The sequence below is a fragment of the Polypterus senegalus genome, chromosome 3 (assembly GCF_016835505.1).
Source record: "Polypterus senegalus isolate Bchr_013 chromosome 3, ASM1683550v1, whole genome shotgun sequence".
In the NCBI taxonomy this organism is placed as follows: Eukaryota; Metazoa; Chordata; class Cladistia; order Polypteriformes; family Polypteridae; genus Polypterus; species Polypterus senegalus.
Window position 1 is genome coordinate 272,262,698 of NC_053156.1, and position 25,412 is coordinate 272,288,109.

The 25,412-nt window shown below is 37.7% G+C and overlaps 1 protein-coding gene across 1 annotated transcript in view; it reads left to right on the forward strand.

Annotated features, from left to right (window-relative positions):
• csf1a (colony stimulating factor 1a (macrophage)) overlaps positions 1 to 25,412 on the forward strand; it is a 90,459-nt gene that overhangs the window by 32,502 nt on the left and 32,545 nt on the right. The window contains exons 2-5 of the mRNA XM_039749196.1: positions 17,452 to 17,565; positions 21,113 to 21,175; positions 21,340 to 21,510; positions 23,744 to 23,927. Coding sequence (XP_039605130.1) covers positions 17,452 to 17,565; positions 21,113 to 21,175; positions 21,340 to 21,510; positions 23,744 to 23,927 — 532 coding nt within the window. The remainder of the gene's footprint in view (positions 1 to 17,451; positions 17,566 to 21,112; positions 21,176 to 21,339; positions 21,511 to 23,743; positions 23,928 to 25,412) is intronic.

Genomic DNA, 25,412 nt, shown 5'->3' on the forward strand with positions numbered 1-25,412 from the left:
TCTTTATTCTTCTTTTTCTTTAACTTTCTTTTGGATGGACTGACAGGTCATCTGGCACCCATATAGAGCACTGGCAGACAGCTATGTGTCTGGTTGGTTGCCTGGTTGAGAGCTGCCTGACCAACAGTCATTGTTGTAATCCCAGTCTTATTTTCCGATCTGTCTTTTTCTATTTGTTCATCTCTTCTTTTGGGTTTGCAATGTCTGGCATGCCTCCCCACCCCACCAGCCATACTGCTTAAGCTTCAATTATGCTGGACTCTCAGAGGACCCGAATTTTAGGGCTTTGGTAATGTGGGACGAGTGGAAGCTGAGCTATATTTGGAGAAGGAAGGGGAGGGGTCACTCTATTTACTTGATTTTATAAACATTTTCACTAATACTAATTTTTACTATTCTTGTACTTGTTGATTTTTTATGTCAATACATTTTTATCCCAAAATAGTACAACATTTTGAAATCTCATTCAGTGCTTTCCTTCAGCTTTAAATTTCACCTAAAGTTGAATTCAGGGCAACAACATAAACCACAAGCAGGCTAAAAATGAATGTGTAAGTCACCGCTGAAACTCATGTGGCTGTATGTGAATGAGTTTCGTCTAAAATCCACTTTAGTGTTTTTCAAATGGGAAATTGTGCAACATTAAGCATATTGGACTGAAACCCAAAATAGTTTGATGTAAATTGAGAACTTTACATGTGTAGTTAAAGCTGACCCAAATTTTTAATATGTTAACTGAAATTCTATACACAGTGGTCATGCGAGCAGAAAGAGCATGCAAAGGAGAAACTCAGTCGTGCCCCTTTTAATACAATTAAGGTCCTTAAAGAACAGAAGGGGGCGGCATGGTGGCGTGGTGGGTAGCGCTTCTGCATTGCAATTAGGAGACCTGGGTTCACTTCCTGGGTCCTCCCTGCGTGAAATGTGCATGTTCTCCCAGTGCCTGCGTGGGTTTCCTCCGGGTATTCCAGTTTCCATCCACAGTCCAAAGACATTCAAGTTAGGTGCATTGGCAATTCTAAATTATCTCAAGTGTGCGTGCCCTCCGGTTTGTTTCCTGCCTTACGCCCTGTGTTGGCTGGAATTGGCACCAGCAGACCCCTGTGACCTTGTAGTTAGGATATAGTGGGTTGGATAATGGATGGATGGAATGAACAGAAGGAGCACTCAATGGTGAATATAGCAAAAACAAAATAACAAAGGTGTAGCCTCTTTTTAGCTTCCAGTACAAAGTTCTGTTTCCATGGTCCTTGCTAGTTTTTCCGAGCTCCGACCCGTGGCTTTCCAGATCAGCAAGTGATGCCTCCTTCCGGTGCACTTGGATTTATGGTGTGCCGATCAGATGGAGCGGAGTCAGTTTCCCTCATTGGGAATCTTCTTAATAATTGGGGGGGGGGAGGAGATGTCATATTTAGCTCTAGCACCCCCTTTAACCCTTGGTTGTCATCATTTACAGTTGTGCTTGAAAGTTTGTGAACCCTTTAGAATTTTCTATACTTCTGCATAAATATGACCTAAAATATCAGATTTTCACTCAAGTACTAAAAATAGATAAAGAGATCCAGTTAAACAAATGAGACAAAAATATTATACTTGGTAATTTATTTATTAAGGAAAATGATTGAATATAACATATTTGTGAGTGGCAAAAGTATGTGAACCTCTAGGATTAGCAGTTAGTTTGAAGGTGAAATTCGAGTCAGGTGTTTTCAATCAATGGGATGACAATCAGGTGTGAGTGGGCACCCTGTGTTATTTAAAGAACAGGGATCTATCAAAGTCTGCTCTTCACAACACATGTTTGTGGAAGTGTACCATGGCACGAAAAAAGGAGATTTCTGAGGACCTCAGGAAAAGAGTTGTTGATGCTCAGCAGGCTGGAAAAGGTTACAAAACCATCTCTAAAGAGTTTGGACTCCACCAATACACAGTCAGACACATAGTGTACAAATGAAGGAAATTCAAGACCATTGTTACCCTCCCCAGGAGTGGTCGACCAACAAAGATCACTCCAAGAGCAAGGCATGTAAGAGTCGGCGAGGTCACAAAGGAACCCACGGTAACTTCTAAGCAACTGAAGGCCTCTCTCACATTGGCTAATGTTCATGTTCATGAGTCCACCATCAGGAGAACACTGAACAACAATGGTGTGCATGGCAGGGTTGCAAGGAGAAAGCCACTGCGCTCCATAAAAAACATTGCTGCTCGTCTGCAGTTTGCTAAAGATCATGTGGACAAACCAGAAGGCTATTGGAAGAATGTTTTGTGGACGGATGAGACCAAAATAGAACTTTTTGGTTTAAATGAAAAGTGTTATGTTTGGAGAAAGGAAAACACTGCATTCCAGCATAAGAACCTTATCCCATCTGTGAAACATGGTGGGGGTAGTATAATGGTTTGGGCCTGTTTTGCTGTATCTGGGCCAGGCTGGCTTGCCTTCATTGATGGAACAATGAATTTTGAATTAGAGAATTCTAAAGGAAAATGTCAGGACATCTGTCCATGAACTGAATCTTAAGAGAAGGTGGGTCATGCAGCAAGACAATGACCCTAAACACACAAGTCATTCTACCAAAGAATGGTTAAAGAAGAATAAAGTTAATGTTTTGGAATGGCCAAGTCAAAGTCCTGACCTTAATCCAACCGAAATGTTGTGGAAGGACTTGAAGCGAGCAGTTAATGTGAGGAAACCTACCAACATCCCAGAGTTAAAGCTGTTTTGTACGGAGGAATGGGCTAAAATTCCTCCAAGCCGGTGTGTAGGAATGATCAAAAGTTACCGGAAACGTTTAGTTGCAGTTATTGCTACAAAAGGGGGGTCACACCAGATACTGAAAACAACAAAAGCATGTGAAAAACCTCCTCCTCCAATTTGTCTCCCATTGTATCACCATTTAAGAGGGGGTTTCGGAGGAGCGACCGTGTCTCCTTAGGGTGCGTTCAGCCCCTCTCTTCACAACGCAAGCAGCAGAGATGCAAAGTGACTGGCGCATAGTGCAGGCCAGGGGGCATAGCAAGCGAAGTGAGTGGGAGGAACCCCTAGTATATATATACAGTGGGTACGGAAAGTATTCAGACCCCTTTCAATTTTTCACTCTTTGTTAAATTGCAGCCATTTGCTAAAATCATTTAAATTAATTTTTTTCCCTCATTAATGTACACACAGCACCCCATATTGACAGACAAAAAAAAGAATTTTGGAAATTGTTGCAGATTTATTAGAAAAGAAAAACTGAAATATCACATGGTCCTAAGTATTCAGACCCTTTCAGACCAAGTTCTATCTTGGTCTCATCAGACCAGAGAATCTTGTTTCTCACCATCTCAGAGTCCTTCAGGTGTCTATTAGCAAACTCCAAGATAGAACTTTTTGGCCTTAATTCTAAGCGGTATGTGTGGAGACAACCAGGCACTGCTCATCACTTGTCCAATACAGTCCCCACAGTGAAGCATGGCGGTGGCAGCATCATGCTGTGGGGGTGTTTTTCAGCTGTAGGGACAGGACGACTGGTTGCAATCGAGGGAAAGATGAATGCAGCCAAGTACAGGGATATCCTGGACAAACACCTTCTCCAGAGTGCTAAGGACCTCAGACTGGGCCGAAGGTTTACCTTCCAACAAGACAATGACCCTAAGCACACAGCTAAAATAACGAAGGAGTGGCTTCACAACAACTCTGTGACTGTTCTTGAATGGCCCAGCCAGAGCCCTGACTTAAACCCAACTGAGCAATGGCTGTCCACCAACGTTTACCATCCAACCTGACAGAACTGGAGAGGATCTGCAAAGAGGAATGGCAGAGGATCCCCAAATCCAGGTGTGAAAAACTTGTTGCGTCTTTCCCAAGAAGACTCATGACTGTATTAGCTCAAAAGGGTGCTTCTATTAAATACTGAGCAAAGGGTCTGAATACTTAGGACCATGTGATATTTCAGTTTTTCTTTTTTAATAAATCTGCAACAATTTCAAAAATTATTTTTTTTGTCTGTCAATATGGGGTGCTGTGTGTAACATTAATAAGGAAAAAATTAATTTAAATGATTTTAGCAAATGGCTATATATATATATATATATATATATATATATATATATATATATATATATATATATATATATATATATAGACACATTGTGAAAGCTAGGGAATGCCACTGAACCCACACCCCAAATGCAATACACAAAACAAGTTTTGGTTCAAATTAAAGGGGGAATTTATTATAAAAAAATACCTTTTATAATAATTACACAGGTTGGCTTCTCTTTTCTCTTTCTCACCGCACTGTAATTCCTCCAAGGCGAGTGTTCCCTGTCTCCGTTCCCAGTTCTGATTCATGTGGATGAGGCAGTGCAGGTGCTTTTATTGGAGTCCCAGGAGTACTTCCAGTACCAGAGCTTCACCGCCCCAGCCATACAGAAGTCCCCAATAATAGGAAATGTAACTCTCTGCAGCACCACTTTGCAGCACCCACAGATCCTTTCATAAATGAGGCCACAGAGCTCTCTGGAGCAGGATTTCATTAAGGATATCTCTATACTTTGCTCCATTCAGCATCCTCTCAATCCTGTCCAGTCTCCCAGTACCTGATGCTGAAAAAAAACCAACAGCATAATTATGCCACCTCCCTGCTGCATCTTTGGAATGGTATTATGTAAGTGTTGAGCAGTGCCCACTTTCCTCCAGACATGATCTTAATCTTGGTTCCATCAGGCCAGAAACAATCTTGTTTCTCACAGTCTGGGTACTTTTGGTGCCTTTTTGCAAACTCCAAGATGGGATTCCATATGTCTTTTACTGAGGAGAGGCTTCTGTCTGGCCACTCTGTCATAAAGCCCAGAGTGGTGGAGTGTTGCAGTCATGGTTGTCTTTATAGAAGTTTATGTCATGTCTACACAGATACTTTGAAGTTCAAGTACTTGGTCACCTCTTTTCCCATGGCCCTTTCCCCACAATTGCTCAGTCATTTTCCTAGATCTGTGCTTCAATACAATCCTGACCCTAACCTCTGCAGGTAATTCCTTTGACCTCATGGCCTGATTTTTGCTCTGATACACATCAAATCAATGAATCAAATGAATCATCATCAAATGAATTAACCATAGGTAGACTCCAAACATCTTAATGATGGCCAATAGAATGGTATATATCTGAACTAAATATCAAGTGTCATAGCATAGTGTCTAAATGTGATATTTCAGTTTGCAGTTCAATTTGCAAAAACCTTTAAAATCCTGTTTTTGCATAGTCATGCTTGGGTATTGATTTTACCTGATTCTGCCTTTAGCCTGTTTCTGCCAAGACAGGCTTAAAGGATAGATAATTATACAGTATTATATTATATTATATTATATTATATTATATTATATTATATTATATTATATTATATTATATTATATTACACCCCATGATTCTGCCCTAAATGGGCTAGGAAAATGGATGGATGGATATTATACTATATTATACTGGCTGTGCTACCCTTCTACGATGCGTTGAACTCAAATTAATCAACGTAAACCTAAGCATTGACATCTGTAGTGCACTATGCAATGCACAGGTCTCTGTTATGTGCCATCTGATATGGGATTCGTAATAGCAGTGTTAATGTTTGTGATGTGCCATCTGTTGGAATGACAAATGCAACACATTTTATTAGTCAAAACATTGGTGATGTGCCATCTTTTGAAATGACAGAAACATAACCACCAGACTGACACATAAACAGACACACAGAAACGTATCCCTTTATTAAGGTGACTTACATTATATTATATAACTTGCAAAGCAGAAAGCTAAACTTAATGGAGCAATGGTAAGTCCATCTGCTTTGATTGTGTCCTTCATTCATGAACTTTAGTTCACTGGATATGTTAACCCTTATAACCCTCTTTTTTGCTTCTTATCACCTTTCTTCTTGGTTTGCTATCTTATGCCGGCTACTTGTATTTGTTCATCAGATATTCCTGCTTTTTGTGAATGTGAGATGACATTATCCTCTGCAAGAGCACCGACACCTTACCACCTTATATGTTATATTACTAGCAAATCGTGAAAATTTTGCAAGAATAAAATTGTTAATGAAATGATATGAGGGAGAGAAGAACACCACAAATTACAGTAAGAAAGAGATTATTTAATTAAGTAGTGACTTGCGAGAGGACTCCATATTAGAATAATCACGATTAGTATGGGATGCTATTATAGTCACTTACAAGAGCATGAATATTTACAATGCAAAGTGTAACATGAACAAGTTAACAGAACATATTGGATAAGAAGGGAAATGCAGGGTACATGTAAGTCAGTATGTGTAAAGTGCAGCTGTCAGGTAATGTAGTATACCGATGTCTATGATAATTGCATTAATGTTATTGTCAGTGAAAATATTCCTCTGTGTGTAACATGCAAGTACCTGTATGTTTTACCCGGGTTTCAATGTAACTCTGGAAAATGTAGTGTGCAACTGACCATGGGTAAAAACAGGGCCTGGCAAATAAACTCCGACATTATTAAATGTATGTTGTGACTTGGTGGTAGTCATACAATATGCTAAACAAATAGGGAATTGTCTGCGCTGTAATATAAAGGAAATGTCTTGTTTTAAGTTGGCAGTGTTATGTAATACCTGTAGTTTTTCCGTTGTAATGTCTCTTGTTGTCTGGCTGTTTGCCACTGCTCTTCAAAAAGGTTGTGTATGCAATTTGTTTTTCATTCACTGTCTAGGTGCAAGACTTGCTGATGCTGATCTTTGGATAATGTCGCTCTGTGGTTTGTCATATGTTGTCTTTGTTGTTCTAAGGAATCTTGCCTGGGCTGGTGAGTCTGGCATAATGTCAATGTTTCTGCTTCTGTGCATTGGTGTGAGTATGTAGGCCAGCAAGACCATTTCTGTTGGTCACAGCTAGGCTGTATGTGCCTTTTCATTTTATCGGGAGGCTTACATTGAAGTGAAGGAGGAGGTATAAAATGGTAGTGTCATAATGCAGTCAGTAACAAAGTATGAACAGTCGATAATTGGTTACATTGAAGAACTGAAGACTTGAAGACCAAAACTCTGCCAGGAACACGGATTCCTTGCTAATGTTTTGAAGGGATCGAGTAGTTGTGGCAACAGTTGTCTATATCAAGCACGGACGGACACAAGCGAAATAATAAATACCTGGGAGTTCAGCTGGATGATAAATTGCACTGGACTGCCAATACTGCTGCTCTGTGCAAGAGAGGACAGAGCCAACTATACTTCCTTAGAAGGCTGGCATCCTCCAACATCTGCAATAAGATGCTGCAGATGTTCTATCAGACGGTTGTGGTGAGCGCTCACTTCTACTGTGCTGGGGAGGCAGCATAACGAAGAGGGATGCCTCACGCCTGGACAAACTGGTGAGGAAGGCAGGCTCTATTGTAGGCATGGAGCTGGACCGTTTGACATCAGTGGCAGAGCGACAGTCGCTGAACAGGCTCATGTCAACCATGGAGAATCAACTACATCCACTGAACAGTATCATCTCTAGACAGAGGAGCAGCTTCAGTGACAGACTGCTGTCACTGTCCTGCTGCACTGACAGACTGAGGAGATCACACTATGCAACTCTTCAATTCCACCTAGGGGGGTAAACGTTAACATTATACAAAGTTATTGTCTGTTATACCTGCCTTGCATTTTCCACCTTGCATTTTGTAACTTGCACTGCATTTTTATTTAATTAATATTGTTTTTATCAGTATGCTGCTGCTGCAGTATGTGAATTTCTCCTTGGGGATTAATAAAGTATCTATCTATCTATCTATCTATCTATCTATCTATCTATCTATCTATCTATCTATCTAACTAATATAAGGATATTATATTATATTATATTATAGATAGATAGATATTATATATATTATATTATATTATATTATATTATATTATATTATATTATACCAGTAATGGCGCCCTGCACGATAACATTCAGTGAATACACTTGACTTATAGTTTTCGTCCTCTTTCCCTGTACGTTTAGCATTCGTTTGCTCAGAGGTTGATGCGCTTGCTGCTTCCTGAGCAGCTCTTCTTTTCTCCACCTCAACAACCAGCTTCTTTTTTTCTTTTGTTGGCATCTTTTCGTGTTAGAACTGATTTAAGTCAGTGTTTGTGTTGCATTTTCTTTAATTTTTAACTTAAGCTGGCACTTAAGTCTTCAATCTGCCTCAAGAATGATTTAAAATATGAAGAGGTAGGGGAAGTGAAGGCGAAGGTGGTAGGGATGAGAACAGCGACCATATGCATGCACCACACGCTGACCGCTGCCAAGAGTTCACTCTACAATAAAATAAAAAGAGGAATAACCTTGGAAGTCAATCATCAACTCAAAAGCAGATAGTAGACGTTACGTAGTATATGTGTACCAAATTTCACATTAATAGCGACCTACAGGTGATTTATAATCCTGGACAGTCAAACGGACAGCCACGGTAGCGTATTATATAAGAAGATTATATTATATTGTGAAGTTACTAATTGAATAATTCTTTTAAACATGTAAAATCAAGGCCTGCATTTTGGGAAATCAAATGGCAATCAAATCTGGTCATTTTGTATAATATTTATCCCTCTGCTCATCTTTATTATGTGCCTGATATATCAGTGTCTATTGTTTTTAGCCCTCTAGCTTACAGATTGCTGTACCATATGACACTGAAATCAAACTTTACAGATTCTGCGCTTTCATCCACAACAGTTTTTTCAGGCAAACCTAAATTACAACAAAGATGTCCTTGTAGAGAACTGGGAAATCTGTTTTTACTGCTTAGAAAACTTCATGTGCTTTGAATATTTTTTTTGTACATTATGAGAATTTTGTATTCTGAAAGTTTAGTTTGTGCATTTTACTTTCATACATGAGTTTGGATTTAATTTTTTTGATTTGGATTTTAACACCATTTTGAAAGTTGGGTTGTTAGGCATTCTGGGCTGATTGCTGGGAACTTCATTCCTGCTACAAGCTGATAAATTACATTACAATAGCACAAAATCCTTTTTCCAAGAGATGGATTCAATTAGTGAACAACTGCTTTTGCAAATCTCATTTTCAGTATTCTGGTTCTGACTCTTGCTCTTTCGTCTCGACTCTTCGTGTTTTGGCTCTGGTTATTGGCTTTGAATTTTGGTGAACAAACCATTATAGTTTTTTTATTGACAACATTTGCGATTACGCCCTATGAACAACAAATTTCAGCATTCAGAAGAGTTTACCCTTTGTTTTCAATTTTGTGTTCACAACAATTAGTTATGAAAGTTTTGAAATCATTTCTGTTTTCTTTGTCCGGTGACTCCTGACTCACCAGCACAAGAAAACTCTCACATATGACATACTGTTAGACTCATCTTGATATCTAGTTATTACACATGCCACCCCGGCCAGCCCAGGAGTTCACCCCTAATGGGATACAAGAGTTCAAAGTTACTACTTATTTTCACAAAACTTTGAAACAATGGGGATTGGTAATAAAGGCATGTGGAGTTTCGTTATATGTTTTTTTGAGGTCGCTGATCACAAAAGTGATATTATTTTTGACATCTGATTCTTTATTAGTGATTCATCTTATCAATGAGCCATTCCCAGAATGTTAAAAATAACAAATGTGAAACTAGTGGGGTGTCATTTTAGACTTTTTCAAGGTCAGTGATTAAGAATATGATGTTATTTTTGATTTTTTATATTGCAGTCAAGAATATTTAGACTTTCAAACATATGATGCAACTATTCATGCTTATTATGTAACTTTACCTCATGATTTAAATCATTACATTTCTTATGAACACCCAAAATTAGAGTGGCATATCCAGACTATTTGTTTTTTATTTCTCAGGAAACCATTATTTTGCTTTAGTCTTGAAAGAAACACTCATTTGCAGTTTAGCTGCTCATCTTCATCAGAAGAGTAGCTCTCTTACACATAACACCAATAATTACCCGGGGCAGTTGATTTGGGAAAAAGACCAAGTGGTGGGCGTCCAAGCTGGAGACCCTTCAGGCTATTTTTTTTTTTTTCCCATAACTGGCACACAGTGGTAGAGAGTCCATGTTTCATGGTGGATCAAATGGAAACTGAGAGAAAAAGAAGAGATTATTTCTGAAATGGATCTGGATCTCATTATAGCCCTGAAAGTGTCACCCTAGTATTAAAAAAAATGTGCCACTTATTTAGTACGTGCACGCATAGCATAAGCCAAGAAATTCATATTTAGTACAGAATAAACAAAAGAGGGATGTGAAGAGATTATACAACTATGGGAACTTGGCATGCTATTTAACTATCTGAATGTAAGAATTACTGCTCTTGTTTGGGCAAGACTAAATCAATCTCCCTTGAAGGCACAGATACTCCTAGAAATTATTAGTATTACTTTGGATGAGATCCACTGAGCCTCGAATGCATAAATTCTGTACCACTCTTGGTCTTAATCAGAGTATGCAGCAATGTGCTGTAAAGCTATATGAATGAAATCCACTGTCAGTAGTTAAAGGCAAAAATATTTTTACCTCATGGACTAAAAGAGCCCTAAAAGGAGATGTTTATGACTTTAAAGAACATACTGTGAGCGGAACCATGAGCTCAGTGACTGAAGGCAACGACAAATAACTCTGCACTTGGCGGGTAGGGAGTTATTGATTGCTAACATTACCGACAGACTCCTAAAGAGGATTCAGTTAATGCCTATTTGATGAAAACACCATGGAAGATGCTTTCACTTTTAGCTCCTCTTCAACCCGATCATGAGATCCACAAAGAAGTGGAAGAAGTTATTGAGCTTTTTTTTTTAATCTTTTTTTATTAAAGCTAATAACATTCCTCCAGCCCTTTGCGTGTGCCTAATGGGATGTCTCATGATGTTGAAAGCAGATGCTGTTAGTGCCTGGTGCTGGATAAGAATTATCTGCTCTTGGAATGGGAGCCAGCTGTGTCTGACTACAGCTGCTAGCAGAGTTGAAGAATCCTGAGAATGAGGGCGAGGCAGCGAAACCAAAAAGACTGCTGCAGTGCTTTGTGTCCGTGTCATGGTGGAGGCTTGGTCAGGTGGCCTGTGGGTTGCTCTTTTTCTTTTTATATGAATTGTCATACCACCTGCACTACGGAACAGGTAATTCACATGCTTGGGCCTGGTCAGTGATTAGATGGGAGTCCAAATAGGAAAAGCATGTTTGCTGCTAGAAAAGGTGTTGGTGAGGCCAGCATGAAGCACTTATCTAATGGTTTGTGTGTTGATCCCAATGTCCCAGTCCTGTAAAGGTGACACTGTACTGTAAAAATGGTGCAGCACTTTGGATGAGATGTAGAAATGAGGCCCTGACTCTCTGCGGTCATAAAATATCCCTGGGCATCCTTTGAAAAGAGTAGGGTGTACCCTAACGCTCGGGCCTGGCCCATCACGGCCTTGTCCATTCTGGCCCCCTTATCATCCTCTCTTTCTAATTAGCTAACTATTTCTCTCACCTCATAGCTAATGTGAGGTGAGCATAATGGTGCAAGAATGAATCCAGGCGGGTGCTGCACATTAGGGGCGGATGAAGAGGCTCCTTACTGTTATATAAAGTGCTCTGAATGTCTAGAAAAGTGCTACATACAGTAAATGTAACTAATGCATCTATATTGCTACTGTGCTACTTCTCAAAGTCATTTAATACATGAAGTATTTTTTTTACCTTAACTATAGAATCTAACCTTCAAAGGAAAAAGGCAGTTGGCCTTCTAGTTTAGAAGAGGTCACAGGTTCAGACCAATGTCACATTTGGTATACTGTGCAAGCCCCTTCATATCAGTTTATCTGCCTGCATCCTCTTTGCGATTATGTAAAATATTTCATCATGCTGTATTGTAAACTGTAAAAGAGTTATAGTATTGACAAAAGTATGCATTTAGCACAACTATTATTACATTTAGAATGCAAGTTTTTACACAATGTATTATTCAGTGTCAGCACCTTCTTCAGCAATACACCCATAGTGAAGCGCACATCATTTTTCAAAATATTTTTGCAATCCTCCATCCAGAACGTTTCACCTCTTCATCTTATTCAGACTTCTGGCCCTTCAGCACTGCTTTCAAGAGGAAAAGGTCTACAGGGTATTTTAAGGCAGGTATTCATTAGCCATATGCAACTACTTATTGCTTTTACAGTTACATAGCTCTTAACATGCTAGCAGTGCATTATATCTGTGATCTCATGGCTCACTTTGATAAATCATAATGGATTACAGAAGTCTTTCAGAAACTAAATATTCAATTTTTAAATCATATTTTATACATATAGCATTTGCTTTCTGTTTAAAATAATGTAATTAATGTAGACTTTGGTTGTGAGTAACATTCATTTATATGTATAAAAATATCATATATAAATTTGTAACAGTCATTTCAGTATATATATATATATATATATATATATATATATATATATACAGTGCTACATATATACACATACACACTAACCAGTCACTTGATTAGGTGCACCAGTTCAACTCCTTTTTTACAAAAGTATCTAATCAGCCAATCACATGGCAGCAACTCAATGCATTTAGGCATGTAGACTTTGTCAAGAAGGCCTGATGAAGTCCAAACCGAGCATTAGAATGGGGAGGAATGGAGATTTAAGTGATTTTGAATGTGGCATGGGTGTTGGTGCCAGACGGAAACTGCTGATCTACTGGGATTTTCATGTGCAACCATCTCTAGGGTTTACAGAGAATGGTCCAAAAAAGGGAAAATATCCAGTAAGCGGCAGTTCTCTGGGTAAAAATGCCTTGTTGATGCTGGAAGTCAAATGAGAATGGCCAGATAGAAAGATAAAAGTAACACAGATAGCCACTTGTTACAACTAAAGTATGCAGAAGAGCCTCTCTGAATGCAGAACATGTTGAACTTTGAAGCAGAGGGGCTACAGCAGCAGGAGACCACACTAAGTGTGGCAACTAAGGCTACAATTCACACAAGCTCAAAAAAATCGAACAACAGAAATCCGAAAATGTTGGCCGTTGAAAACTTCAGAACATTGTACTTCTAAAAAAGGGATGTCTAGCTCTGATACTGGAGGGATGCAGTGACTGCAGGTTTTCTTTCCTTCCACATCCTGCTGGTAATTGACTTCTTTACCCTTCATGTTAATTGTCTTGCTTTTAAGACTCAGCCCTCTGAAATGTTTCTTTTTTCCTTAAAGGACAGCCAAACTGAAATGAGACGTAAAGTGAGCCAAGAGGTGACTAGCTAAGTCAAGGCTTCAAACTCCAGTCAATTTCACTCCAATCAGTTTCTTAATTAGAAGCCAAGTCTTGTTGTTAATTAAACCCATTTCTGAATTTCGTAGCTTGTTGGTGCTCTCATTCTGCCACACCAGACATTTCCAAAATGGTTATTTTCTTTTTTATAAGAATAAGGATTAAGTTAAGGGCATGCGTTGATAGCACATTGCCACTCCTGCCACACAATGAACCAAAGAGCACTGTTAAAATGCTTTTTGTGACCAGAACTGATCAAAATTACTGAGATCTTAACCTTTCTTTGTTTTCTGATATTGTGTGATGGACACTGGTGGCTGGTCTTGTGTTGGCTTGTTTTGTATCTCTTTATTATTTGGCTGCCAATTAAGGAAAAAAGAAACAATAAAGGGGGCTGAGTCTTAAATAGCAAGTCCATCGAACTGAGGCAAAATAAGTTAATTAGCAGCAAAAATGGGTCACTAATTAAGAAAACAGTTGGAATGAAAATTCACAGCCACTGTGGCCCTTCAGGATTGATTCAGGTTTAGGAGTTTCTGGAGTGCAATAGAAAAATCTGTTAAGCAAATGGAAGCCTAGAGAAGAAAAATGGATAATGAGATATGTAAGTTTCAAAAGTACCTAGAGTGTAATTGAGAAGTGGCATGTGTAACGTGAGCTCTATAAATACACATGAATGCACCAGAGAACCTCGAGTTCATTATAGATTTAAACCCAAGTAAGAAACGTAACAATTTTTCCTCCCTTTCTCCAAATGCAAGTCTGTGTTTCAATTCATCCATTTATTGTTACACTCACTTAATCCTGTTAGAAACATATTAATAATAATAACTTCATGCATTTATATGCAACTCAAGGTGTTTTCTTAAGAGTAATCAACAAAAACAATATAAGATATGCCACAGTTACTTATATATTATCATTGATTAATATTACAATAATTTCAAATAAAAGTAAGTATACTTAATATAAAAGCTACTTGGCCATTGCTAAACAAATTTTAAAGAGCAAAACAAGCCTTCACAGGTTTATATTGTTTTTTTTTAATTACAAGCCTTAAGAAAACAACCAAAACTAATTTAAATACAGTATATATAAAAAATAAATACATTATATATATATATATATATATATATATATATATATATATATATATAGTAGCTGCCGAGGCATAAGGCGTTGGTCAAGCACGGGTAAAACGCATGCCAAAAGAAATCTCTCAGTCCAAAAGTTTGTTTTAAAATATTTAGTGAACGTTAAAAGAAAATAAATCACACAAGAATAAAGGAAAAAAAGGGAAAAATGTATCTTTTCTAAACTTAGCTTTTCTTGAGAAACTTTAGTTATTTCTGCACTTAAATGTTCTTTACTTCTTCTTCTTTACTTAAAGATTCTTAACTTCTTATATGCTTAAAGATTCTTAGCTTCTTCTTCTGTACGCTTTAAACATACGGCATAGCACATAAATTATTCTTACATATTTACTTCACACACTCAAAAGGCCCGTAGGCCAGTTGGCATGGTTTAAAACCTTATGCCTTCCACAACTTATTCATGGCAAGGCTGTCACTAACTGAAGAATGATGTTTACTCAAAGCTGTTAGAAATGGTAAGAATATACCAATACAATTATACTTATGGGGGGGTTATAGGAACCTCCCATAGATTATGCATTGTCATCTAGTAAAATATTCATGAATCTTATAGAACAAGGAAAATGGCTCTTACATATATAGAGAGAGTATGCTGTATATACACATTTATGTTTATACATATAAAAAATAGGAACCATCAGTTCTTTCACCACATAACTCCATTATTTGGCACATTCAGTCCTGTTTTCTTGGTATTCTTATACAATAGAAACATAAATTGCATTATCAAGAAAGAAAATTCTTTTTTTTTTTAACTTTTTACTCAGAATTTAAACAAAAAAAGCTTATGTTGGATGTGTGCCTCCATTAAATATTGACCGGTATTCGTGTGCTTATTGGACTTCATGGCACATACATAATTCAGATCCATTAATAAGTGCGAAAGACTTTATGAATTGTAAAGTGATTGTATCTAAAAGAGACAAAATTTTAAATAGTGTTTTCCTATGCATATTATAATGAAAGATAGATATTGGGATAATGCTTTTGCAGACAGGGAGTTCAGCAGTCAGTAGAAAGATCTGGCCAAACCACATCCACATCTTAATCAAACAGAGCAGACTTGGCATCAAAGAAGGCTTTCAGTTCAAACCCAAACGCTGACTCACTGGGTGACCTTGAGCAAGTCACCAACATGTCTGGAATTGCACAAACTTGGAAATAATTGTAAAAGTATTATTTTTTCTATCACTTTGGATAAAAAAGTCTAATATAAAATGAAATTCAGCTCTCAGAATGTCACCTTAACATAAGTGCCAAGTGAGTGGTCAGCTCAGCGATGAGCTTCTGAACAAGTCATAGGAGTCTTTCTACCTGTTAAGGGATTAAGGAATGTAACATTTTATTCATTTTGGTGTTTTTCTTTGGTTTGCCCTGAATTGAAATAAAAAAGATTTCAGAAATGACGTGATGGCTCAGTGACTCTGCAGGCAGGGAACGGAACATAAATAAATTTGACAACCAAGAGGGGATCATTCAGTCCATCAAGCTCGCTTGTTTAGTTAATAGCTAAGCTGCCCAGTGTCACATCCAGATACTTCTTAAAGGTTGTGAAGGTTTCTGCTTCAACTACTGTACATGTCATGGTAGTTTGTTCCAGAGTCCAACAACACCTTGTATAAAGAAGTGATTCGTGGCTTCAGTCCTAAATGCACTTCCTCTTAATTTGCACTGGTGTCCTCGAGTACATGATTCATTCTTTAACTGAAGGAATTCTACTGGATCTACTTTACCAATGCCTTGAGGATTTTGAAGACCTGGATTAGGTCCCCACACAGTTTCCTCTGCTTGAGGCTAAACAGGTCTGAGCATAACGTTCTTTGTTTCTTTTATATTGAACAGTTTTTAACCAAAAATCTTATTTGTTTATTGTTTAAATGATTAAAATGTTGTGTCAACATAAATCTCTAAATCCTTTAAAGTAGATGCTTCTTGTAGGACATTGTCTCCCATCTTATATTTTTAATTGACATTCCTATTACATATTTATGGCACTTTGCATGCACTCTTCTACATCAAACTGCATATTCCAAGTATTTGGCCAGTTCTGAAGCTTGTCCAAGCCAACTTGAATTGTTTTTGCGGTCTCACCAGTGTCTATCATTTCTCTAATTGTATTATCATTTGTGAATTACCCAAGTTTACTAACTTTACCAGAATCTATATCATTAATATAAATCAGAAAAATGAACAGTGCCAGAACAGACCCTTGAGGAACTCCACTGATGACCCCATTTCTCCTCTTATGTGAACTCTTTGTCTCATGCCTGTTAATTAACTTGAGATCCAGTCTTGTAGGTCACCTCTGATGCCTACAGCTTCTAGTTTCACAATTAATCTTTGGTGCGGAATTCAGTCAAAGGCTTTATGAAAGTCAAACTCAATTATGCTGTATGCTTTACTTTTACTATTTCAGTTTTCTGTTCAAGATTGGTTTGACAAGATCTTCCTCTCAAAACCTTATGCTGTTAATGTTATTTAGTGTGTCAATTACATCCTAAGGGAACATGTTCACCTGCAGTGTGTCCAACTTTTCCTTTTATGGTTATTCTTTAAAAAAACTCACTGCAGTGCTAATAAAACTGCAGATTTTATAATGTAGATTCATGTTTTAGAGGGCCATCTGCTCAAACTACACACGCACTACCCTGGTTGACTTACTAGAATGCAACCAGATCGAGATCCACACACTGTTATATTCACAAAAAACGTAATTGTTGTTTCCTCAGCTCACTTACTTGATAAGAGAAGGGTTTAAAAATTCTATTAGATAAGTATTAACTGGAATTAACCGAATAAGGAATATAAGTGGAAAAAAATGTAATTACATATTTTCAGATGAATCATCAAACTAAAATGTTAAAAATAAAAGCATTGATAAGTAAACAAGACATGAAAGATGAAGAAGATGTTACATTCAAAGTGTTGCCAGTTTGTGTGTATTGGAGATATGCAGCTGTACATTACAGTTCCAGTGACCGAAAGTGAACGCACAATTGATTATTCTTCATTCACGGTTTACTGTTTCTTTTTTGTTGCATTCCAGGCAGGGAAGCTGTGGATACCAGTACTCCTGTTTTTCCCGCTGGCCTTCGCGTATGTTCCTGACACCTGCAGGAACTCTATGAAGCAAGAGCACCTCAGCATATTAGACCGTCTGGTAAGTCTTCTATGTCATGCTACATGTGTATTGTAGTGGGTGGCCGGAACTCTTGCCCAACCAGGATACCCACGGTGTGGAAGGACCCAGGGAGAGAGTATTTTTGTGACAGTTTCCCCTTTTCGGGCCAACAGAGGGCATCCTCCTTGGTTTCCAGCAGGGACACAGGTCATGAGCATGGGGGCTCACACCTGTTGGAACCCATGGCCATTGCCAGGGGGCACATGGACATTTCCAGGGCCTTATTTGGCCACACTTTCGCCACACACGGAAGTGTAACCAGAAGTAGCTCATTAGGCACCTGGAGTTCTTCCAGGTACCCTATAAAAAGGGGCCAGTCCCACCATTTGGGAGCCTGAGTCGGGAGGAAGAGGACAAAGCCTGAGAAGGAGTGAAGACAGAAGGACTGGCGGAAAGGAAAGGACTGAACTGAAATGGGGAGCAGGGTAAAGCACTCCCTATTTATTTGTAAATAAACAGGTGTTGTGTGGCAAAACCTGTCTCCTGCCTGTCTGTGTCCGGGTTAGGGAGGGTGTACACCCCCAGGTGGCTCACAATATCATTACTTTTATTGTGCTGTTTAATGTTTATAATGGAAAGGCACAATATACAATGAAGACTAATAAAGTGATAAGAGAGAACCTGAAAGCTTTAGCATTTCTGAAAACTGGTCTCAGTGCTCCAGCTGTACGCATGTAAAACATGTGGTATACACAGCAGCAATCCCTTTTCTGACAGCCAGCCACCAAATTTCATTCATGTCTAATTGCGGTAGAGCCTGAGTGGGTCTCACAGTGGGTCATTGTAAACATAAACCACACTGGCATGTTTTATAGTGACAATAATTAGCCAATTGTCAGGTCTCATACATAATTTTGAGAGCATGATTTTTACATTTTGATCTAACAAGACAGCAAAACCGAAAAACCCATGCATCCAAAAAAGTACAACTACAGTACTTTCCCCCAAAAAATAAGAAACAAAAGACTTTCACAAAAGGCAGGCCCTACCAAGCCAAAGTGCTTGTGGGAGAGAGTGTTCTTCTTCATTCTTCACCACTATTACACGACTGCACTTCATATTGGGGTTGGGACCAATGATGTAGTTCAAAATTCATGCCCAAAACATTTATTTCAACCCCACCTGTCTTGCTGCTAAATTCAGAAATAATTTGAATAATTGTTTTCTTCAGACATCATGTTAAATTAAACCTGTACAGTGTACGGTATGGCCAATGTGTTGCAATTCTAGAGGTAAAGATGTGGTGGTAACACAGTACAGTATATCAGCCATCAGATTGACTAAAGATGGGCAGGATTGGATGTCTGACTGACAGAGACGTATCACATAGAATGCTACATGCCACATGTTTCAGAAAGGTTTGTGATATATTCTACAAGCCCAGGCAGATTCAAGATGAGCACAAGATTAGCTGTGTTAAATGTATGCTTGCCAATTTTTAATAGCATAAGTGTGACTAGGGACATCAAGCTTTGGAAAGTACCAATATCAAACAAACTTGCCCATTCTTTGGTGTAACTGTTTTTTGATGTGCCTCAGTTTTTCCATCTTGGTGTTCATTATAATGACAACAGTGAAACATTTTGAGACTTGAAGTTTATTTAATTACTGAAATACTGCTTATCGTTACTTTTACCTGGGGCTGGCAGACCATTTAGCATATCTATCTATCTATCTATCTATCTATCTATCTATCTATCTATCTATCTATCTATCTATCTATCTATCTATCTATCTATCTATCTATCTATCTATCTATCTATAAAAACTGCATATATATATATATATATATATATATATATATATATATATATATATATATATATATATATACACAGTCTAACGTGTGACTGTCTGTCCGCATTTCATTAAAGAACTACTTAATGGATAATTAGATTGGGTCTTTTCCTGTAATTTGCTTGAACATTCTCTCATTGCACAAAGTATAATAGTTTACTTGTGGTACCGATTTATTTGCACGAATCCAAGATAGATACTGCGGGCCAAGGGGAAGGCCCTCTTCATTCACACACCAGCTTCTGTTCGAGTTGGTCTACCTTTCGCCACATGTTGCAGTGTACCTTGCCTCTGCTTAGCAAGCAATACTTGTTTGTTCAATAGACATTATCATCTACAAATTGTCGTTTTTGAGAGAGAGAGATAAAAGATAAAATAGAATAAAATATTATATTATTAAGGTTTATAAGAGAGTGAATTGGATAAATGAGATAACTTGCACAATTGAAGAGCATACTTCCTTCTCCTGCAGTGGTGTCAAACTCAGAAGCTGGAAGGCCTCTTTGGCTGCAGGTTTTCATTTCAGCCATTTTCTTTATTAGTACCCAGTTACTACTGTTAAAACATACTTCCTTTTATGTAATTTTAATCGACTTGCTCTTTCAGACCCTTTAATTGCTCTTTTTTTTCCTTAATTTGCAGTCAAACAAAAATGAGATTGCAAAGTCAGAAAAGTCTTTTCAGTTAGCATCAGGATGTTGTACCGTGTTAGCCATTTATGGATGTAGTGAGAAGTCAAGCAAAATGACACCTTTTATTGGCTAACTAGAAAGAATGAATCCTAGCTTGGAGAGCTAAGTCTATTAATTTTTTACATCTAAGATGTCTCACAGCGGCACGGTGGCGCAGTGGGTAGTGCTGCTGCCCCGCAGTTAGGTGATGCTTCCCAGGTCCTCCCTGCGTGGAGTTTGCATGTTCTCCCCGTGTCTGCATGGGTTTCCTCCGGGCACTCCAGTTTCCTCCCACAGTCCAAAGACATGCAGGTTAGGTGCATTGGCGATTCTAAATTGTCTCTAGTGTGTGTTTGATGTGTGTGCCCTGCGTTGGGCTGGTGTCCTGCCCACAGCTTGTTTCCTGCCTTGCACCCTGTGTTGGCTTGGATTGGCTCCAGCAGACCCCCGTGACCCTGTGGTTAGGATATAGCGGGTTGGACAATGGATGGAAGATGTCTCACTTAAAGGTTTTTGTCTCAGTGTCTATATAAGCACAGGGAATTCCAGTTTCTGTATTAAATCTTGCTTGAAGAAGGGGCCTGTGTTGGCTCGAATGCTTGCATATTGTAATCTTTCTAGTTGGCCAATAAAAGGTGTCATTTTGCTTGACTTCTCACTACAGTTAGCATTAGTAATTGGTCACTAATTTAAAAGGTGGCTGTAACAAAAACCTACGACCACGGTGGCCCTCCTCCTGTTCCCTGGCATGGTCACACTGCAAAAAATTAAATCTAAGCAAGTAAAAAGTATTTACAGTATATTATGACATTAAATCTTGTTTTCCTTATTGTAAGAATTATTGACTTATCAAAAAATTTCTATTTACAATTATTTGGCTTACTTCAAGAAATCTTATCAAGTAAATATTGGTTGCCCCATTGGCAGATTTGCTTTCTAAATAAAAGCTAAACAACTCACATTTAAAGTTGTTTTTTTCTCAAAGTTTTAGAATATGCATTTTTTGCAGTGCACTTTCTCTATGTCACATAGAAATGCATCTTTTTCTTTTATTTCAGATTGCAAATCAGCTGGTAAACAGCTGTAATATCCGATACAAATTCATAGAAGAAAGCCAGTTGGTGAGTACATTTCAATATTCGAGTTAAGATTTACCCAAGGCAGCTCATGTGTGTAGCACTGCTTCTGCTGACATTTTAAAACTGCCGTGTTAGTAAACATGTGTCATTAATGAAGTTCTTACCATCTTAACATCACTGCTTCCTTTATTTCCCATTTGCCGCAGAGCAAAACCTGCTTCGTTAAGGCTGTCTTTCCCAAGATCCTTGATCTTCTGAATGACCACTTTAAATATGGAAAGAATTCTAGCAATGGGAAAGATGTGCAATTGCTGAAAGATCTAATAGGCAACATTTACAAGATAAGGTGTATACCTCCAATTGACTTGGAGAAAGAGGTAAGCTTCATGGCATCCTAAAAAATCCCAGAGTGCCTTTGTATTGGCAAATCTTTACTTGTTTGAGACTGCAACAGTGCATCCTGTACATGTGTATGTTCATCCATCATTTTTGTTTAAATCCAGCATCCACTAGCATCTGTACATACTGTGTATATTATATGTATGTCTGTCTGTGTACAGTTGTTACTGGGATTTAAGTAACTGACTGTTCTGTATCTAGAATATTTTATAATAGATAGATAGATAGATAGATAGATAGATAGATAGATAGATAGATAGATAGATAGATAGATAGATAGATAGATAGATAGATAGATAGAAATGACAAGAACTTCCCACAGCACACTTTCCAGCTCAGCCCTAATGTAAGGTAATGTCATATGACCATTGCAAAGATGATAAGGTGTTAGACCTAGTAGGAAGAGAATCTGATGTCCTCTGTAATTTCTACTTAACAGAGGATATTATGGCATGAGGTAATAAATAGTGTGCAGGTGGTTCTGACTGCGTAGTTATGGGTGACATTTTTGTCAGTTTAGAATAGGCTGTGGCTGGTGATTGAAAGCAATGTGGCGCACGTTCTGACACTTAGTGGTTTTTTTCTTCATGACGGAAATGTTTGTTGCTGTGCAGCTTCTATCACAAGTGGCTCATGCAGGCATCTAAATGTGTCATTTAAGCAACAGGAACTTTTTTATATTTAGTAAACATTACACGTAACAAATATATGGCTCTTTCCAATAAATATATTTTGTTAGGTTTCTTTAATCAGTTGCTGTTTTCAGGAAAAACTAAATTGCTACGTCATTCCGGTTTAGATCTTTGCTGTGGTATGCCTTTTTCCTGGATTTCCATCCCTACAAAACTGTTTTAAGGTTATAAAGTGCCACTATTTGAATTATGTTGCTCTGCGCATTTCCACATTCTGGGTTGAAAGTTTTAAATGTCTCTTCACCTTATTTTCTGAGTTTTGTACATCTTTATTGCACTCTTAGAGAAATTCTACATCACTCACAGCCACCATCTCAAAGTAGGGTTTAAGGTGCTAAGTGAAAAGTAAATTAAATGCAGTCATGCTGAGGTACAGTATATTAGCTTGACATTGACTGCCTCACCACCAGACAGCCATATCATGCATGCACACTATACTCTATAACAATAGTGTTTGTTTGTGTGTGGGTGTGTATCTATCCTAAGTTCTATTTAAAAAGCTTCTGTAAAAAGCCAGATTTTCTCTCCATGGATAATTAAAGTTCTATCTATCTATCTATCTATCTATCTATCTATCTATCTATCTATCTATCTATCATATAGTGCCTTTCATATCTATCTATCTATCTATCTATCTATCTATCTATCTATCTATCTATCTATCTATCTATCTATCTATCTATCTATCCTTCCTACTGCATACATAATAATTAAATCCCCGTACCTGTCGCTATTTGTTAGAAACAGCTAGATAAATCTGTGTAATTACTTGAGCAGCACTGACAGGAATCAATGCACCACTTAAAGGCAAAAAGAACAAGCATATCTTTGCCATCTGCACACTTATTTGACATTACTTCAGGAAGTTAAATATAAAGATATATCAATCAAAATTGCAAACCCTAGCATGTAATGCTCAAGTTGTATCTATAGAACCAACAAATCTAATTGGCTAGACTTTCAAGGCAGTAGTGAGGCTCTTAACCTGCCAGACTACAAATCTGAGAATGTCTGTTTGTTTTTGTTAACTACAGTAGTTTTGCATTCACCACCAAATATGCAGTACAGAAAAAAGAAAACATTTGCTGTGATGTAGGAAATTGCTTTACAATGTGCAGTCTCCAAAATAATACACTAGCTGCTGAAGTCTTCTAGCCAAAGGTGTTTCCCTTGAAGTTTACATGAATGTCACAAAAGGTTTTCAGGGTGGTCTCTCCTGTAAATTTTAATTTCACAAGTTCCATTCTTTCTGGTATATTTGCAGAACTTTTTAGAGCCTGATGATATTTATAGCTGTATATTTATATATTTATAGTTTCTCTCCATTCAAAAATTGTCAGCTTTCCTTAACAATAGCTTACATTAAAAATAAGTGCCAAATCAAAAGAGTAAAAGAGAACAACTCCCAACTCTACAAAAATCAGCTGACTTGACTGAGCAGAGGATTATTTTGGAATGATTGATCCAAAATTAGTCTTATTGAGAATGTCATTTAAATTTGTTTTTTGTATGTTGAAAGGATAATCCTGAGAAATTCTGGAAAGACTTTGACGAGCCACCACAGGCTGCTTTACGCCGCATAAGGAGTGCAGCTGCCATCTACCTGAACCTGCTAGCCACCTACAGGAAGGGTCCCAACTGGGAATGCTCTGAGTATGATGCAGAGGTGCAAACATTCACCACTGGATCAGTCTCTTCCACCAGTAAGTAATTTTTTGATTATGAGATTGAACATTATTATGAGGTTGAACATTAATGGTTAAATATACACTTCCCATAGTTTAGAGGATGAATGTTGCAATTCCATTTAAAAACTGTGAGATCTAATGACTAAATCACAACATTTGTGCACTTAAGGTATATAATTATGCCATCCTCCAGTGTACAGTATATATACGTATATTTTCTTGTATTTATGAATACCCATTTTTTGGAGAGGCTCAGTGCTGCTACCACACAGCTCCAGAGTTCTGAGTTTGAATTCAGGCCAAGTCTCTGAGGTTTCCTCTGGCTAAATCAGTTTTACTTCAATATTACAAAAACGTGCAAGTTCGGTGAATTACTGATTTTTAAGCTGCCCTGTGTGATTGTTTACAATATTGGACAGACAAGCCAGTGCATCCGCAGATAAGTTATGACCTTTTATTTGTTAAAATGAACTAAATTTGTTTTTAAATTGAATAATGATTACAGGTATATTCAAGTGTAATCAGTTTTCTGTTTTATCAGATTAAAAAGCTGGTGTGCATTCACCAATGACTACATCGACCACTCTGTCTTCAAACAAAACATTGTATTGTAAAGCATTTTCAGCTATTTATTGATAAATCGACAGTAACAAATGCAAGCTGCTCATAGATGTCCTTAACTGCATATACTGTATGCCATGCTCCATGTCTGTCATGGTGAAATCCAGCATGCAGATTTTTATGGTACTTTAGGGTGTAAGGCCAACCTGCTCTCTTCTCCTTTATTTTTCCTAACTGCACTTCATGGCTTCATAAAGATTGTTAAACAAAAGGCCAATGAGTTAAAAAAGGTGACAAAGTGCCAGTGTAATTCCCTTTACAGCTCACTTTCAATAACATAAATTTACTTTCATTTTCACCTTTTCCCAAATAAACCTGCTGCATACAAATACAGTAGCTGTGTTGTTAATGTTTTTAGTCCCTGATCAAAGAGTCCATAGCTTAATTATATAAAGTATGGGCAAAGTTCTATAACTAAATATCTGAGTAAATGGAGTTACACTTCTATGAACAGAGAACTTTACAATTTGTTGAGATAATTCTAATCATAAATGTAGCTACTCATTAAATCACAGGCTAGAATGACGTTACTGTCAATACACTGACAACATGCCACTACCCCTGTGAAACACACTTATGGAAATAATGCCCGAAGAAGGGGCCTAAGTGGCTTCGAGAGCTTGCATATTGTATTTTTTTTAGTTAGCCAATAAAAGGTGTCATTTTGCTTGACTTCTCACTACATCCATAATGGCTAACACAGTACAACACCCTAGTACTACTTGTGGAAATAACTAAACTATAAACTGAACTGTGAAACACATATCCACTAGAAAGGTGGCAGGACTGGCCAAATAATAAATAAATAACGTACTTAAATGTCACTATTTAAAAATTACATATATGCAGTAAATGCACATGCTTTATCATTATTAATAG